General features: G+C 52.3%; 1 protein-coding gene across 1 annotated transcript in view; it reads left to right on the top strand.

The window, feature by feature from the left end:
* LOC123771642 (mucolipin-3-like) overlaps positions 1-17,960 on the top strand; it is a 240,139-nt gene that overhangs the window by 206,398 nt on the left and 15,781 nt on the right. The window contains exon 16 of the mRNA XM_069313231.1: positions 15,866-16,011. Within this exon, the coding sequence (XP_069169332.1) occupies positions 15,866-16,011 (146 nt within the window). The remainder of the gene's footprint in view (positions 1-15,865; positions 16,012-17,960) is intronic.

Genomic DNA, 17,960 nt, shown 5'->3' with positions numbered 1-17,960 from the left:
CCTTGCCCCTCCTTTCGGATGACCTCTCTGTCTCAGGTCAGCTTCTGTTGGAGCCGGGTACCTGGACCTCAGGGACATGTATTGGCATGTTCCCATTCATCTGGGGTTCAGAGACTGGTTATGTTTCGTGGTGAGGCATCAGGCTTACCGCTTTCATTGCCGTCCTTTTGGCTTGAATCGAGTACCTCACGTATTCAAGCAGCTTACCCGGGTCGTGGTGACCCGTCTGCGTATGCTAGGGGTTCGGGTTCTGGCCGACTGGCTAGTGTGGGCTCCCAGCCGGACTGCTTTTGTGCTCGCCAGGGGTGTGGTTCTTAACCCTGTTTGCCGGGTTCGTGTTACTGGTGAACTGGCGGAAGTCCCATATGGTTCTATCCCAGGTTTGGACCTAGCTGGGCCTTGTTTGGGACTCTCGGACCGTTTCCATGTCTCTCCCTCCGGAGGCATTGCTGCGGCTGTGGTCCCACCTTCAGGGGGCTCCTGGATCACCCAGAGGTTGCTCGAGCAGTTGTGCAGATGTCTGAACTTCTCCGTGCTGGTTTAGCCTTGGGTCGGGTTTGGCTTCGTCGTCTGTTCTAGTTCCTTCGAGGACACCCCTTCTGCCTCTCTTGAGATCACTGCATTCGGCTTAGGGGGGCCTTGCGTCAGTTCCTGCATTGCCGGCTTCCTCTTTGGGTTTTTCGGGGTTCAGCGCCTTGGCACCTCCCCGTGCCCTCGCTTGGTGTGTTCACGGACACGTCGTTTCTCGGCTTGGGCTTTGTGGCCAATGCTCACTAGGCCGTCCTTCCGTCAGGCTCACAGCACGGTGCTGGAGTTCGCGGCAGCTTGGCTGTCACTTCGGAGGGTTCAGGTTGCTCAGGGTTTGACCATCCGGCTTCATTCAGGCTGTTCTCCAGTGGTTCATTGCATGAACTGCGGGGGTTCCCTTCGATCCTTGCCTCTTTGGGGCTGGTCGCTTCTAGTGGCTCGTCTGCTGGTTTCTCGGAGATTTGGGTCTCCGTGAAGTTCATCCGTCATGGTTCATTTCCCTGTCCATGGAATTGACGGTCAATACCGACGTCTGATGCTCTGCCAGACGTACGGGCTCCCGGAGGTGAACCTCTTCATGTCAGCGTGCGATGTCCCAATATATGTGGTGCCTTTCCCCGATTGCAGAGCCTTCGCAGTGGACGCCTTTCAGCAGGTTTGGTCGAGATGGGATTACCTATAGCTCTTCCCCTCAGTCCATCTGTTGCTTCGGTTTCAGACTCAGTTGGGGGTTTACCATGGGAGAGTTGTCCCAGTGCCACTTTGGTGGCCTGCCCAGCCTTGGTTTCAGGCGCTGCTTGTCTGAACTTGGGGCATTTTCCCATGACTCCACCTCTTTCAGCAGATCAGACCAGTCCGGTACACGGTTGGTTCGGTCCTCTCCTCTGAGTCCGGTCTTCTTGACATAGGTTATCACCATTTGTATGGTGATCAGGGGGCTTCGTTGATGGTGTCCCACCTAAGAGCTTTGTGTTGGTGACAGTATGAAGTTTCCTGGCATTCTTTCTGCCATTTTCTCATTCTTTGTAGGTCATCTTCTATTTCTGATCGGGTTGGCTTGTCCTTTCTTTTTTGCCTTTTTCAGTACCGTCATTTGATGCCAAATACTTTTGCCTTGTATCGTGCGCTGTTGGCGGAGCCTCTCCAGCTTGCGTTCAGGGTGGATGTCACTTCTGCCCTGTTTCATTAGCTTTCTCGTGCTTTGTTTCACTTCCCGCTAGCTCTTGCGCCGCCTGATCCGTCCTGGTCCTTGGACAGGGTGCTCTCCTTTCTCTCTTCTCCTCAGTTTATGGTGGCCCCTTTATTTTTCCAAGGCTCTGTTTCTGTTGGCATTGGCTTCTGGGGATCGGGTTGGTGAGCTTCATGCTCTTCTCCGGTGCAGGGGTTACTGCTCTTTAGGTCATGGTAATTGGTTTGTTTGGTTGCAGCCTTCTCCTTCTTTTCTGACAAAGAACAAGACAGCTGCTTCCCAGAGGGGTATTTGGGTCATTGATGCTTGGTTGGTCAGGCCAGGGGTGCATCATGTGTTGTGTCCGGTTGCAGCCCTTCACAATTCACTGCATGCCTCGGCTTCTGTGACCAGGGACGTGCTTTGCATTTATCCAGTTTCCCCACGTTCCCTGTTTCAGGGCTCGGATCTCCGAGGTCGTCTGCAGAGTTAAATCTAGCCAGCCTGTGGTCTATCCTTGTGCCCATGATGTTCGGAAATTTGCTGCTTTGGCTGATATTCGGGCATGTGGATTTTAAAGGTCAAACAGGGTCCTGGCCAGCTGTTATTTGATCAACATTCCTGGTCCTGGGCATTCGTGTGTGGCTTTGGGTCGCAGGTTGCAGCCAGGTGTCTTGCCTTCAAGTTTAGGAGCATGTGGTGACCGCCTCCTGGGTAAATCCCTCTATTCCTTATCTCTGGTTTTGTAGCTCCAGGGAGTCGAAGGGGCTCCCCACAGAAAACCAGCATTGAATGAAGTGCAATTTTCTGAGTGAGCCCCAGAGGCTCTCTGGGTCCCTCCCTCCCTCTGATTGATGGTTTTTGTGTTGTTTTGATGCTTAGCCTCCTAACTGGAGTGCTGGGTGGTCGGCACGGGAGTCCGGGGTTCCCCCTCCCAGGAAGGGAAGGGGAGGACTGCGTGGATGAGCAGTGGGGTGACAGGGGTGTGAGGTTTGCTTCTTTCCTTGGGAATTGAAAGATTTCTGCCTTTGTTCGGTTTTCGGTTGCAATTTTCTTACCATGTGGAGTCTGTTTTGTTATGTCTACCTTTCTGGGTGCCTAATCCCAGTCAATGGCAGATAAGGAAAAACCCCAACCACAGGGTTTTCTGTGGGGAGCCCCTACGGCTCCCTGGAGCTTATCGGGCTAATGTATGTTATATTAGACCGGAACATTAGCTAAGGAGTTCAGACCTACCAGGGATCAGCGCCAGAACCTGGCCCCTTCAGAGAGGTTTCAGGGAGCAATGGCCCTGGAAAACCCCTTGTGGTTAGGGTTTTCCTTATCTGCCATCGACAGGGGTTAGGCACCCAGAAAGGTAGGCATAACAAGACAAACCGCACATGGTAAAAACTAAAACAAAAACCGAACATAGAGGTAGAAACTCCCTACAATCACAAGGAAAGAAGCAAACATCACACTTTACTGCCGCGCCGATCGTCCGCGCAGCCCTCCCCGCCCCAGGAGGGGGAGGGGGGAGCCCCGGACCTACCGCGCCGGCTGCCAAGCTCCAGTTCGTTCGCTAATGTCAACCGGGATTGACGCTTCTCTGGCCTCAGTTTCCTAGGCGGTGTTTGCCTTGTGTGGCGTTCACTGCCGTGTGTTGTGTTGTGCGGTGGCCAGGAGTACCTCATCAGTGCCGGGGCTGCATGTGCTTAGTGGCTGACTTCCCTAAGCGCCCTGTGAGTACTGCCCTTGCGTAACAGGGTTATCTTCCCTGGGGCGTTCGGGAACCATTCCCGTAGAGGTTCTTGCTGCTCGGCGTTTGCCTCGCCCTTGGGGCCAGCTGGGGCTTGGGGCCCTTGTTTGGTCCTGGGTAGGGATTGATATTGTGCTGGTTAGGGCGTCAAGGTGTTGCGCAGCCTGCCACCTAAGCGGCGGCCGGTTTCTGTTGCCTCTGGAGACGGTGTACTTTTGCAGGGTTTTTCTTTTGTTTTTCATTTTTCATGCCTGGTGGGGGTCTGCCTAAGTTGGTTATAGTTCCACTGGTAGTGTTTGGCGGCCCTCTGCTAGGCCCCCGTGATTGTACACGTCTCAGGGGTTTTCAGTGCTATAATCTACCCTCTTGTTATGTTTGGGTTTCTTAACCGGTTAACAACACCTTGCCCGGGCTTCCCGTAGTTGTTACTCTACGGGCCCTGGAAACCCCTGTCTGGGCTCGGGGGACCATTGAATGTGTCTTTCGGGTTCCAACCAGTCTTGTACGGGATCGTTGGTTGCTGTTCCCTTGTCTCTGGGTGACAGTCGCCATTTTTACCTCCGTCATGCTGCCTGTTGGGTCACTGACACCTTGACCCGGAGTCTTGCGAGTGATTCTCTGCTTGTTCTCCAGTACTCTCCTGATGTTATTACTGTTCAGAGTACAGGCGGCTTCCGTGTTGCAAGCTTGGTTAGGTTGCTGCAACATGCTAGGATGGTTTCCCACTCGAATGCCCCGTGGCCGCCCCGTTTGGTTCGGTGTTGTTCGCCCCTTTCCCTCCATGTTCCCGGCTCTGGACCGTCTGCGGGTTTCGAGGTTGGGGCGGGGTTTAGTTGCGGCAGAGACTCGGGCGGTTTTCGGGGGCTGCCCCGTTCGGGTTGGGGACGGAGGTTTGAGCCTGTGCCTCCTGCCAAGGCTTCTGGGTCTTACCAGCGGCCCTTTCTTGTTGCCTTTCCCATGGACTCTTGCTTTTCTTTAACCCTTAAACTGCGCATGGCGTATATATACGCCCTGAGTAACATGTCCCATGGTGCGCATGGCGTATATATACGCCATAGGGTGCCAGGCCTGATTCAACTGGCCCGTGGCTACACGGGGTTCACAGTAGCTTCCTCAGTGCTCTTGTAAACAGATGCAATTTCAAAAAAAAATCGTGGGCAATATTCTCAGGTGTGAGAGGCACAGTACTGTTGGAGCAATCAAGGCCGGCGCACGCAGCATGAGCGAACAGCATTGATGTTCAGCTTGTGACCACAGCATCGCCGAAAAATGTCAAAATAAATATATAATTGTTATTATTTAGCGATGACAATATTACAGATGACCAATGACTGTGATATAAATAACCAGGGTTGTGATAATAGCAGGATTGTTGTAATAATTAGCGCTGTGGGAGGAGTGATGCTGAGAGACGGAGGGAGACAGCATCGTTTACTGACTGTGTGGCCACCTGTTATTGTTTGCATTCACCATACCAGGTCAATGGTTCTCTATGGTGAACACAAATGTAGATACTTATATATAATGTGTGTATTAGTGTAAACAGCATAAGGATTATGCTGGGAGGAGCCATATGGGTGACGGAGGTGACGTCGTCTGCACGATTTGTCTAGCTGTTTAGAGGGTGGCCACTATGCTCTTTGGGTGCACTACAAGCTTAGGTGTACAGTTACGGTGCATAAAACATGTAGATATTTATATATAATATGTGTATATAGGGTAATAACACTGCAAAAGGTATTGTTGGGGGAGAAAGTTTAGTGCGTGTGACCTGAGAGGGAGCCTCCAGCTGCCATCTGTGTATAGCGACGACTCTTAGTGCCTGAACTAACTATATCAGCTTAGCTGTACAGTTGTGGTGAACAAAATATACACATACTTATATATAACGTCTGTATATAGTGTAATAACACCACAACTGGTATTGTTGGGGGAGAGAGTTTAGTGCGTGTGACCTTGAATGAGTGAGGGAGCCGCCATCTGTGTATAGCGACGACTCTTAGTGCCTGAACTAACTATATCAGCTTAGCTGTACAGTTGTGGTGAACAAAATATACACATACTTATATATAACGTCTGTATATAGTGTAATAACACCACAACTGGTATTGTTGGGGGAGAAAGTTTAGTGCGTGTGACCTTGAAAGAGTGAGGGAGCCGCCAGCTGACTGTGTGTATAGCAACGACTTTTAGTGCCTGAACTAACTATATCAACTTAGCTGTACAGTTGTGGTGAACAAAATATACACATACCTATATATAAAACGTCTGTATATAGTGTAATAACACCACAACTGGTATTGTTGGGGGAGAAAGTTTAGTGCGTGTGTTGAGGGAGTGGCAGCGAGTGGCTGGCTGGTGTGTGGCGGTAACTCCTCGTTGCTTTTCGACTCTCAATACCAACTTAGTGGTTCGATATGGTGACCAAAACATGCCAATACTTATATATAACCTGTGTATAGAGTGTAATAGCAGCAAAACTATTTGTTTATAGTTTTATAAACATAATAATTGAATCACTAATATGCACATCATACTTTTGAGTATAGCGATTATTAACCACTTTTATTATATAAATATATTACAATACACACTATTGAATAATATTACTGCAAAAAAACTGAGAAAAAATCAATCGGAGACATTGAAACAATTAGGTAATAATATCTTTGTGGCAACTCCCATCTGTCAACGCGGGTGACGCTGACCGGGTCTGACGACCGCTCTGTCAACGCCCACTTTTTGCCAGACTTCCTCGGTCAATTGCGCCCAAAATATGTCACCTACGATTTTTTTTTATTTTTTCCGTGCTCAGGGGACACAAATTAACATGTTTAGAAGACGAAAAAAAATTTTTGAATTTTTTTTTTTCTTGCGCACAGGGGTGTAAATGTCCCAAGGACCCCTGAGCAGTGTAAGGGTTAAGGGAGGAGGGCTTGGAGGACGGCTCTGCCCCGGGGCCTCTGTTGTTGGTTCCCGGGGCTGTGGGGAATGCCTGCTAGCAGTTCTGGGGCGGTTTTGCCCCTGCCGGGGTTTTTCTGCTGTTGGGCGGCGTTTTTCGCCCATCCAGTCTGCTAGCTTCCCACATTTGCTGGCGTGTTTTTGTGTATTTAGCGTCAGTCACAGCCCCTGCTGGCGGCCATTTTCGTCTGCCGGTTTCACGGCGTGGCCACCAGGGCGGCATTGCGGTTTGTTTACATGCGTCTGGATGTGCGAGCGAGCGTCTCGGGTGAGTTTTCATTTTTTTTTTCAGGGTTTTTGTTCTCCTGTTGTCGTTTCTTTGTTTTTCTGGTGTTTTCTTGCCGTTGCCTGTTCCTCTGGGAACATTTGGGTGTTGATTTTACACCGGGTTTTTCCAATTTTTCTGTTTTGGGTCTGAGCCTTTGGGTTTAGGCTCAGTGCTCCTGGCTGGTATGCTTGCTCCCACACCTTGTCCCTCGGTTTTTCGGTCTGTTGGGACTGTTTTCCCAGAGGGTTCTGCTGGGGGCTGTGCTTTGCCTTTCAGTGGTGTTCTCCGCCGGCAAAATGTGGTGGTTTGGGCTCCCCCTGGTTCGATTCTGGGTTCCTTTGGGTTCCTTGGTTTCGTTCTGGAGGTTTCTTCCTCTTGGGCCCCCTTTTGTGGGTTCAGGGGACTTTGTTTCCTCGTGTGACCCGGTTCTGCCTTCTGGGGTTCCGGGGTCTTCCTGGCTTGCACACTGATCTTTTTGGGTCTTGGCACATGTTGTGGTTGTGCTGGGACTTTAAGGTTTTGCTGTCGAGGTGGGCCTTTTGATGCAGTTTTGTGCCTTCTTTGCCTGGCCGGCGTGGTGCTCTCTGCCCACTAGTCGGCGACTTGTACTTTTACAATATATGTCCTCACCTAGTTGTGCTTGCGGGGGTTGAGCTCTGGCTCTTTAGTCCCGCCTCTCAACCGTCTATCAACAGGTGTATAGGTTCCTGTGCCTATTGGGCTCTATCATGTCTACATGTGAGATTTTATGGGGGTCAGCCTCGTTACTTGTGTGTGGAGTCACCACATTACTTCCTAGTGCTTTCCCGTTACCATTCTGACACTAAAAGAAGAAAAAAAAAAAAAACTTTCTACTATCTCTGTGGCTCTTTTTGGGTACTCAGTTTCCCCCTGTGTCCCCTAGTGCGTGTGCCCCTTGTGTTACATAGCCTGTCCTTATCAACCCTGTCGATTCCCTTGGGAATCTTGAATGTGGTGATCAGGTCCCCCCTCACTCTTTGTCTTCCAGCGAAGTGTGGTTTAATTCCTTAGTCTCTCATCATGACGTAGGTAGTGTACTTTTTCTTTCGGAAGGGGTTCTGTTCCCTTCTCTGTTGACTGGGCGCTGGGGGAGCAGCTTGCTCTGTTGCCTCTCGCGTGGTCCCGCTGTTGGTGGGCGCTTTGGGTTGTCTTCCGGCCTCTGCTGGCGTCGGAGGACGGCTTCTCCCCCTTGGGGGGGTTCAGAGCTGGCGGGGTGGGCTTCTTCCCCTGTGCTTCGTCATTTCCTCTTCGTGGGTGTGTGGGGCATGGTCGATCCGCCCCATCCTTCTGGGGTTCCCGTCTGCTCTTTGCAGTCATGAGCTTTTCCCGTCTGCAGTTCTTCTGGACTTCTTCAGTCTGCGCCCTGGATCCTATGCCCTCCTCGGAGGACTGTTGTCTCCTGTTCGGATTCTGTTGGGGCCGGGTGCCTGGATGGTGGCCCTGGACCTCCAGGTCACTTCTTGGCACGTTCCTCTCCAGTTTTTCTGGGACTGGTACGGTTGGTGGTGGGGCTTCAGGTTGCTGTTGTTATTGCCTTCCCTATTTTGTAATGGGCACTTCGTATACTTTTTGCATCTTTACCGGATCTTAGTGCCCTGTCTGAGTCTGAGATTCGGTGTCTGGCCTACCTCGACGACTGGCTGGTGTGGGCTCCCAGTCAGTCCGCTTGTCTGCTCACCAGGGGATAGTTCTTTCCAGATCGCCGGGTTTGGTTGCCTGGTGATCTGGAGGTTCTTCCATCTGTTTTCGTCCCGGGTTTGGACCTGGGCCTTGTTTAAGGCTCTTGGGCCCCTCATTGTCTTCCCTCCAGAAGTGTTACTGCGGCTGTGGTCCCGCCTTCGGCTGTACAGGAGGGGGTCCCGGGTTGCTCAGCGGTTGCTTGGGCGGTTGTGCGGGAGTCTGCACTTCGTCGTGCTTGTCTGCCCGCGGAGTCGGGTTTGGCTACGGCGTCTGTTGGTTCCTGCGGAGACTCCCCTTCCGCCTCTTGCATTCATTGGGTTCCTCCGGGGATCTTGTGTTGGTGCTGCGTCACCAGCTTCCTCTTTGGGGTTTTCGGGGTTCCGTGCCTTGGCGCCTCCCCGGGCCTTCGCTCGATGTGTTCACGGACAGGTCGTCTCTCGGCTGGGGCTTTGTGACCAGTGCTCACCAGGTCGGCCGAGGTTGATGGAGTCTGTCTGTCCGTCGGGTTCACAGCACGGTTCGGGTGTTCATGGCTGTCTGGTTTGCGCTTCAGAGGGTTTGGGTCACTAGGTACTCTACCATTCAGCTCTGTTCGGACTGTTCTCTGGTGGTTCTTGCCGGAACCATAGGGATTTGGCTAACCGTGAGGTTCGTGTCCGGGGTGTGTCCTGCGTCCTGGCGGACAGCTGTCTCGGTTCATTCCTCTTCGTGGGTTGGCCAGTCGTCGCCGATTCGTTTTGTTGGCTCTGTTGGGCGTATGGACTCCTGGCCATAGACGTCTTCGGGTCAGCGTGGTCTAGGCGTCGCCCATTTTGTGGCGCCCTTTCCTACCTGCGAGGACTTCACAGTGGATGCTTTCGGCGGGACTGGTCGAGGTGGGGGGGTACCTGTTTCTCTTCTCCAGGTCCAGCTGTTGCTTCGGATTCTGGCTCGGTTGCAGCCCATTCCCACGAGAGCAGTCCTTATGGTTCCATGGTGGCCAGCCCGGCCTTCTTTTCAGACGCTGCTTGATAGGTGTCCGTACCCGGGGCGTTTTTTCCTGAGGCTCCGCCTCTTTCAGCAGGCCGAATCGGTCCTGTCCGTGACTGGTTCGGCCTTCTCCTTGGCTCTTTGCGTCTGGTATTTTGACGCGGGTATCACCATCTCTATGGTGTTCAGGTGGCTTTGTTGACGGTGTCCCACCCGCGAGCTTCGTCTTGGCGACAGTATGACGTTTCATACATTTTCTCGTGTTTTGTTTCCCCTCTGGCCTGCTCATGCATCGCCTGAGCCATCCTGGTCCTTGTTCAGGGTGCCTTCTTATCTTCCCCTCAGTTTGTGGTAGCCCCTTCGGTTCAGTTTCCTGCTCTTTGGTACTGGTGGTAGCTTTATAGGTGTGCAGCCTTTCTCTGTCCTGGCGACGGTCGAGACGGCTGCTTTCCGAAGGGGTTCTTGGGGTATTGGTACTTGATTGGTTTGGCCGGGGGGTGCATCCTGTGTTGTCCGGTTGTGCTTTTTGCTGTTGCCGGCGTACCGTGTCTGGGAATGCGCTGTGGTTGATCCGGTTCCTTCGTTCCCTGTTTTCAGGGCTCGGGTCTCCCAGGTCGTCCGCAGTGTTTTCATTCTTCCAGCCTGCGGTCTGTCTTTGCGCCCGTGCTGTTCAGACGTTTGCAGCTTTTACTGCTGTGTTGGTGACGTCTCGGGCTCATTTCGGGCGCAGGGATTTGTGGGTCGCACAGGTTCTTGGCTGCCCATCCTTATGCGCGTCTACTCTTGGGCGTTCTTGTTGCCTTGGGTCGCAGGTTTGCGACCGGTTGTCTTGGCTTTGCGTTGCAGAGTTTGTGGCGGCCGCCTCCCGGGTTAGCCCTTTCTTTTCCTTCTCTTTGGGTATGAAGCTCCAGGGAGCCGTAGGGGCTCCCCACAGAAAACCAGCGTTGAATGTAATGAAACGCCATTTTCTGGGTGAGCCCCGGAGGCTCCCTGGCAACCCTCCCTCCCACCGGTCGGCGATTTTTTCGCGTTGGTTGAAGTTTAGCTTCCGAACTGGAGCTTGGCAGCCGGCGCGGTAGGTCCGGGGCTCCCCCCTCCCCCTCCCGGGGCGGGGAGGGCTGCGCGGACGATCGGGGCGGCAGTAAAGTGTGATGTTTGCTTGTTTCCTTGTGATTGTAGGGAGTTTCTACCTCTATGTTCGGTTTTTGTTTTAGTTATTACCATGTGGGGTTTGTTTTGTTATGCCTACCTTTCTGGGTGCCTAACCCCGGTCGATGGCAGATAAGGAAAACCCCAACCACAAGGGGTTTTCCAGGGCCATTGCTCCCTGAAACCTCTCTGAAGGGGCCAGGTTCTGGCGCTGGTCCCTGGTAGGTCTGAACTCCTTAGCTATTGTCCCGGTCTAATATAACATTCATTAGCCCGATAAGCTCCAGGGAGCCTCCAGGGCTCACCCAGAAAATGGCGTTTCATTACATTCAACGCTGGTTTTTTCAGGGACCATTGCTCCGTGTGTCTTTCTGAGAAAGCTAGGTTTTGGCTCATTGTCCCCGGTAGGCTGAACTCCATTGACTAAAGCCCTGGTCTAATGTATAGCTTATTAGCCCGATAGCTCCAGGGAGCCTCCAGGGCTCCCCCAGAAAATGGCATTTCATTACATTCAACCCTTTTCTGGGGAAAGCCCCAACGGCTCCTCGGAGGTATCCAGGCTGATATGCTAATGTCGTACTTTGGCATCAGTCATGTTTATGGAGTTCTTTGGGCCTACCGGGGACCACGGCCGGAACCTGGCCTCCTCAGAGAGGCAAGGGAAGCAATGGCCTATAGAAGCCCCCGTGTGGATAGAAGCATTCTAAGTCTCCCATTGACCGGGGTCAGGCACCCAGAAAGGTAAGCATCCCAAAACAAATCCCTATTCTGGTGAAAATATTGCTACCAAAACCCAAACAAGGGGATAAAACTCCCCAAACAAAAACGAGCAAACTAGTGTGACGTCACCCGTGGCCGCGCCGCCATCTGCACAGCCCGCCCCTTCCCGGAAGGGGGAAGGGGGAGCCCCAGACCTACCACCCCGGCGATCCACACCCCAGTTCTTGAGGCTGATGCTATAGGCAGCGATTGTGTGCTTTGGCTCTAGACTTTTACGGCGCTGTGCTTTGTGTGTGGCGGCTGTTCTCCAGGGGTGAGAGAGCCAGGAGTTACTCTTCAGTACTCGGGCTGCATGAGCCTAGGGTTCCCTTCCCTAGGTGCCCTGTAAGTACTGCCCATGGAGCTTGGAGTTACCTTCCACAGGTTCTTTGGGATCTGCCTCTGTGGGTCCGTTTAACTGCTCGTTTTTTTGGCCGCCCTTTGGGTACTTGGGTGTTTGTCTCCGTAGTTTACCTTAGAGTAGGAGGCAGTTTTGTACTGGTAAGGGGTGTAGGGTGCTGTGCAGCTTGTTGTCACAAATCACAGCAGCTGGCTCTGTTCCTTGGTGTACGTTGTCCTCTTGTGGGGTTTTGTTTTTCTTTTTCTTTTTGCCTTAGTAGGGGGATCTGTCCTACTTGCCACTGGTGTTTGGCTACATCCTGATACTTGGTGGTACCTCCTGGTAGGTCCCCTTGAGCGTACACGTCCCTGGGGTTCAGCTGTAGACAGTTTGTTTGGTAGTTTTGGGCACCGGTTAGCAGTACCCTGCCTGGGTTTACCTGAGTGCGAGTCCTCTTATAGTAAACGCTCAGGACGCTGGGAATCCCCTAGGGGACGCGTGGGTCCGATGGATGCAACCCCGGAGTCCCCACTCACTTCATGTGAGTTTGAGGGTTGTTCGGTCCCCCTTGTCTCAGGGGGACCCTCACTGCTTTTGCCTCCGTCATGCTACCTGTTGGGTCGGTGACACTTTCGACCCTGAGTCCTGTGAGTTTTGCTGCTTGCTGTTGACTCAGTTTACCCAATCTGCGGATGATCTTCGGGTACAGGCTGCGCAGGCGTTGCATTCTAGGTTTCATTTGTTGATGACCAGACCACACACTAGAATGTGAAGGGACGACGATGTTTTGGTCCGTCCTGGACCATTCTCAAGTTGATTGAGAATGGTGTTGGGTAGTCCCCCATTGGGGGGGTCGGGGCTGGCAGGGCAGGCCTCTTCCCCTGTGCTCTGTCATGTCATCTTGGAGTGTGTTCGCTTGGGCATGGTTGAAACGATGACGTCCCTTAGATAGGTTTCCCGTCTGTTTCCGGTCCCGAAACGAGACTGCACGGACCTGCCGTTCATTCTGGACTTGTCCCATCTGAACCCCCTGGGGTTCATTGCCCCTCCTTTCGGATGACTATGCTCTCCCAGGTTTGGCTCCTTTTTGAGCTGGACACTTGGATGGTGTCCCAGGACCTCCAGGGACGTCTATTGGCATGTCCGGATTCATCTGGGGTTCAGGGACTGGCTCAGTTTTGTTGTAGGGCATCAAGGTTACCGCTTTCATTGTCTCCCGTTCGGGTTCAACCTGGCACCCCGTGGGTTCACGCCTTACACGGGTCGTGGTGGCCCGTCTGCGTCTGTTAGGTCTTTGGGTGTTGGCCTACCTCGACAACTGGCTGGAGTGGTCTCTCAGCCGGTCTTCTTGTCTACTGACCAGGGATTTGGTTCTTTCTCAGCTCGCCGGGTTTGGGTTCTTGGTGAACTGGAGGAAGTCCCATCTGGATCCCTCCCAGGTTCAGACATGGCTGGGCCTTGTGTGGGACTCTCGGACTGTTTCCTTGTCTCTTTCTCCGGAGTCTCTCCTGCAGCTGCAGTCCCGCGTGCGCCTGTTTTTTGAGGCCTCCAGGTCACCCGGCGGTTGCTCTAGGGTCTGTGCAGGAGCCTGATCTTCGTGATGCTGGTCTACCCACTGGGTCGGGTTTGGCTTCGTCGGCTGTTCTGGTTCCTTCGGTGACGTCCCTTCCGCCTCTCTCGCAATCGCTTGGTTTGTGTCCCGGGGCCTTGCGTCAGTTGCTGTGTTACCAACTTGCTCTTCGGGTTTTTAAAGGTTCAGTGCCTTGGCGCCTTCCCGAGCCCTCGCTCAATGTGTTCACGGACGCGTAATCTCTCGGCTGGGGCTTTGTGACCAGTGCTCAGCAGGCCGGCCAGGGACGGTGGGGTCTGTCTTTTCGTTGAGCCCACAGCAAGGTGCGGGAATTCGCGGCGGTGTGGTTTGCTCTTTGGGGACTTCGGGTCGCCTCGGGTCAGCGATCCGCCTCCATTCGGACTGCTCCCCCGTTGTTCATTGTCTGTCTGTCCCCGTTGTTCATTGTCTGTTCATTGTCAATGCAGTCCTTGGCTCTTTGGTGCTGGTCGCTTCGGGTGACCCGTCTGCTGAGTTCTCGGGGTTTGACTATCCTGGCAGTTCACGTGTGGGGGGTGTCCAACGTCTTGGCCTATGGCCTGTCTCGTTTCGTTCCCCCTCTCCATGGAATGGACGGTCGACGCCGACTCCTTCCGTTGGCTTTGCCAGATGTTCGGATGACCCGAGGTAGACCTCTTCGCTTCGGCCTGGTCGCTGCGCCTTCCCCAGTATGTGGTGCCCTTTCCCGACTGCGAGGCCATTGGGGTCAGGACTGGTCGGGGTGGGGGGTTCCTTTACCTCTTTTCCATGGTTCCCCTGTTGCTCTTCATCCTGATTCACTTGGAGACTTACCAGGGGAGAGTTGTCCTCTTGGCCCCATGGTGGCCGGCCCAGCCGTGGTTTCAGGTGCTGCTTGCTCGGTGTCCGGACCCGGAGGTTTTTCCGGGCTCCGCCTCTTCCAGCAGATCAGACCGGTGTGTCACGTGGCTGGTTCGATCTTCTCCGCGAGTCTTTGAATATGGTATTTTTTACTCTAGTTTATCATCATCCCTATGGTGATCAGGTGGCTTCCTTGTTAGTGTCCCACCTGCAGGCTTCATCTCGGCGGCAGTATGAAGTTTCCTGGCGGTCCTTTCGATTCTTCTTACGTCTTCGTCGTTGTACTTCGCTTTCAGTTAAGGTGGTGGTGTCCTTTCCCTCTTGGTTGTTCCAGGACTGTCTCCTTATGCCTACCACTGTCGCCTCGTATTGTGCGGCACTGACGGAGCCACTTCAGCTTGCGTTCGGTATTGATGTTACGTCTGCACCGTTTCACAAGCTGTCTCGTTCTTTGTTTCACCTCCGGCCTGTTCATGCGCCGCCTGAGCCGTCCTGGTCATTGGACATAGTGCTCTCTTATCTTTCTTCTCCTCTGTTTGTTGTGGCCCCTTCTGTTCAGGATTCTTTCTCCAAGGCTCTTTTTCTGTTGGCATTGGCCTCTGTGGGTCGGGTTGGTGAGCTTCATGCTCTCCTCCGGAGCAGGGGTTTCTGCTCTTTCGGTTGGGCCGATCGGTTTGTTCGTCTGCAGCCTTCTCCTCCTTTTCAGGCAAAGAATGAGACTGCTGCTTTCCGGAGGGGTCCCTGAGTTGTTGATGCTTGGTTGGTTAGGCCGGGGGTGCATCATGTTTTGTTCATGGGTGCGGATCTCCCAGGTCGTCCGCAGGGTTCTTAAGGCTAGCCAGCCTGCGGTTTATCCCTGTGCACATGACGTTTGCAAGTTCGTGGCTCTTGCCGCCTTCTTCGGCATATGTCTTGGGCTGACATTCGGGCGCGGGGATTTTGGAGGTCGAACAAGGTCCTGCCTGCTCGTTACCTTGTTAATGTCCCTGGGCCCAGTCGGGCCTGTGTCGCTTTGTGTCGGTGGATGCAGCCAGTTGTCTCAAGTTCGGGTTGAGGAGTGAGCAGCAACCGCCTAAAGGGTAAGTCCCTCTTTTTTCCTCTGGGTAGTTAGCTCTGGGGAGCTGTAGGGGGCTCCCCCCAGAAAACCAGTGTTGAATGTAATGAAACGCCATTTTCTGGGTGAGACCCAGAGGCTCCCTGGCATCCCTACCTCCATTCGGTCGGCATTTTTTTCGCGTGTTTTGACATTCAGCCTCAGAACTGGGGTGTGGATCGCCGGTGCGGTAGGTCTGGGTCTTCTCCCCCATCCTCCTGGGGAGGGGGAAGCTGCGCAGATTGCGACGCGGCAACGGGTGACGTCACACTAGTTTGCTCGTTTTTGTTTGGGGAGTTCTATCCACTTGTTTGGCTTTTGGTAGCAATATTTTCACCAGAATAGGGGTGTGTTTTGGGATGCTTACCTTTCTGGGTGCCTGACCCGGTCGATGGCAGATATAGAATGCTTCCAACCACACGGTTGGAAGCAATAACCTATAGAAGCCCACACGGGGGCTTCTATAGGTCATTGCTCCCCTTGCCTCTCTGAGGGGGCCAGGTTCTGGCCGTGGTCACCAGTAGGCCCAAAGAACTCCATACACATGATTGAAGTTGGAGTCTGATCAGCCTGGCATATCAGCCTGGATATGCCTGGAGGCTCCTGGGAGCCTCTGGGTCTCGCCCAGAAAATGGCGTTTCATTACATTCAATTTTTTTTTTTTTTTTTTTTTTTTTTTTAGAATCTGGAGCTTGTTAAGTTTGCTATACACAATATTTTACAGATCTATTATCATAGAACTCATGATAAAAATAATTTCCAGAATTACTATAATGATGGGTTCCCAGAATCTGGGTTGATGAAATTCATTAACGAATGCATAGAGGAACCCACAAGTTCAGCTTTCCAAGATGAGGGAGAGCGTACCATTCATGATACTATCAACTCTTTCTTCTGCTGTGATCATGAGTAAGAATATTGGTTTCTTTGTTCAGTATATTTAATAAAAATCAGACATGGTTATTGTAGCCTTCAGACATGGTTATTGTTTGTGTTTGTTTATTATTTGTGCCTACAGGATTGAGTTATATTAGCTCAACCAATCTGTTTTTTCCTATACTATATCTACTACATATATTTTTAACACATGCACACATATCCCCAGAAAATAGCCCATAGTAGCAGTCTAATTCCCAGCTACCTATTTACTACTAGTGAACAGTTGTATCAAGTGAAGGAAACTCTGCCCATTTGTTCCTGCATGTGTGTGTGTTAGCCTATTCATCAATATAATGTATAATACACAGTTTTAATGCTTTCAGTGCTTTTGGCCTATGCTTCCCTTTTATTTAATTTATTTTAAATTCTCTGTTAATTTGCAAAGGAGAATTTATGCACATTGTGTCTTGTGTTTGTTTATGTATACTAGCTGTTAAGAGATCATGCAAATGGCTGTTATAAGTTGGGGGACCTGCTAGGGTAAAAACCAGGTACTGGAGTACCGCCTAAAGGGGTTAGGATTGGCCTGGACCCCAGGGAAACAGTTCCCAGAATTATATATAAATATGGTCTGCAGTCTAGAGCAGATCACCTAACCCTAATAAAGAGAGCTGATGGATATTGTCAGAAAAAAGACACAATTTACTAACCATTAATAACACTTTCGCGTTCCGATGGTGGCTATTTCCGTCATAAGTTTTTCTCCTTAACCCCTCAACTGCTAGGCTTCCAAATATGATAACCCCCCCCCCCCCCAGTGCGCAGGAAATAAATTCTCTGGAAAAAATTATTTTCTGAGGGGAGCCCCGTCGGCTCCCTGGAGCTATGCTAGGAGTTCTTGCCTACCGGGGACCACGAACCAGAACCTGGTCCCCTCAGAGAGGCACGAAGAGCAATGGCCTATAGAAAACCCCTTGTGGTTGGGAGCATTCTATGTCTGCCATCACTGGGATAGCCACCCAGAAAGGTAGGCCCCAAAACAAACCCCTATTCTGGTGAAAATATTGCTACCGAAAGCCAAACGAGTGGACAGAACTCTCCAAACAAAATTGTCAAACTAGCTTGACGTCATTATGTCTCCGCGCCACCGTCTGAGCAACCCCCTCCCCCTCCCCCTCCCTGGGAGGGGGAAGGGGGACCCCAGACCCTCCACGCCAGCGATCCAACTGGCAGGTCTTTGCTGATGGAATTACTGGCCGGTCGAGTGCCTCTGGCTCTGGTTTTTGTTTCAGTTCTGTGCCTTGTGGTGTGGACTGTCTCTATCGGTGGGGTGTGAGCCAAGAGCGTGATTCCAACGGTACTCAGGCTGCTTGTGCCTAGGGCTATCTTCCCTAGGTGCCCTATAAGTACTGCCCTTGGGGATTGGGCTCACCTTCCACAAGTCACCTTGGGTTCTACCTCCGCTGTGTCCTTTACTGCTCGGTATTGAGCCGCCCTTGGAGTCGGCTGGCGTTTTGTTGCCCTTGTTTGTCTCTGGGTAGGTGGTAGTTTTCGTCACTGGTAGGGGCGCGGGGTACCGCCCATCTAGTTTTCACCAATAACAGCGGCCGGCTCTGTTCTGCCTGGGTACGTTGTTCTCTTGCAGGGTTTTTCTTTTGTTTTTGTTTTTGCCTAGTGAGGGGGTGAGGCAGTATGCTTTTATGGTCCCCCTTCTAGGTGTTTTTATTTCGATTTCTTCTGTTGCTATACTTTCTTCTGTTGTTTTTTGCTTCGGCCTTGGTTCCGTCCATGCCCCCTTGTTCTTCCCCTTCGGTGGTTCGTTCTGCTTCCCCCCCCCCCCCCCTTGCTTCCAGCTCCTAAGTATCTGAGGGCTTCGGGGTCGGGGCGGGGTTCCGTGGTTTCTTAGACTCGGGCAGTTTTGGGGGTTACCCCATCCAGGGTAGCTGTGGAGGCATTTGAGTCTGGTCCTCCGGCCGATG

The sequence above is a fragment of the Procambarus clarkii genome, chromosome 75 (genome assembly GCF_040958095.1).
Source record: "Procambarus clarkii isolate CNS0578487 chromosome 75, FALCON_Pclarkii_2.0, whole genome shotgun sequence".
Taxonomy (NCBI): domain Eukaryota; kingdom Metazoa; phylum Arthropoda; class Malacostraca; order Decapoda; family Cambaridae; genus Procambarus; species Procambarus clarkii.
Note: the sequence above shows the minus strand (reverse complement) of the source record. Positions and strands in the feature narration are given on the sequence as shown.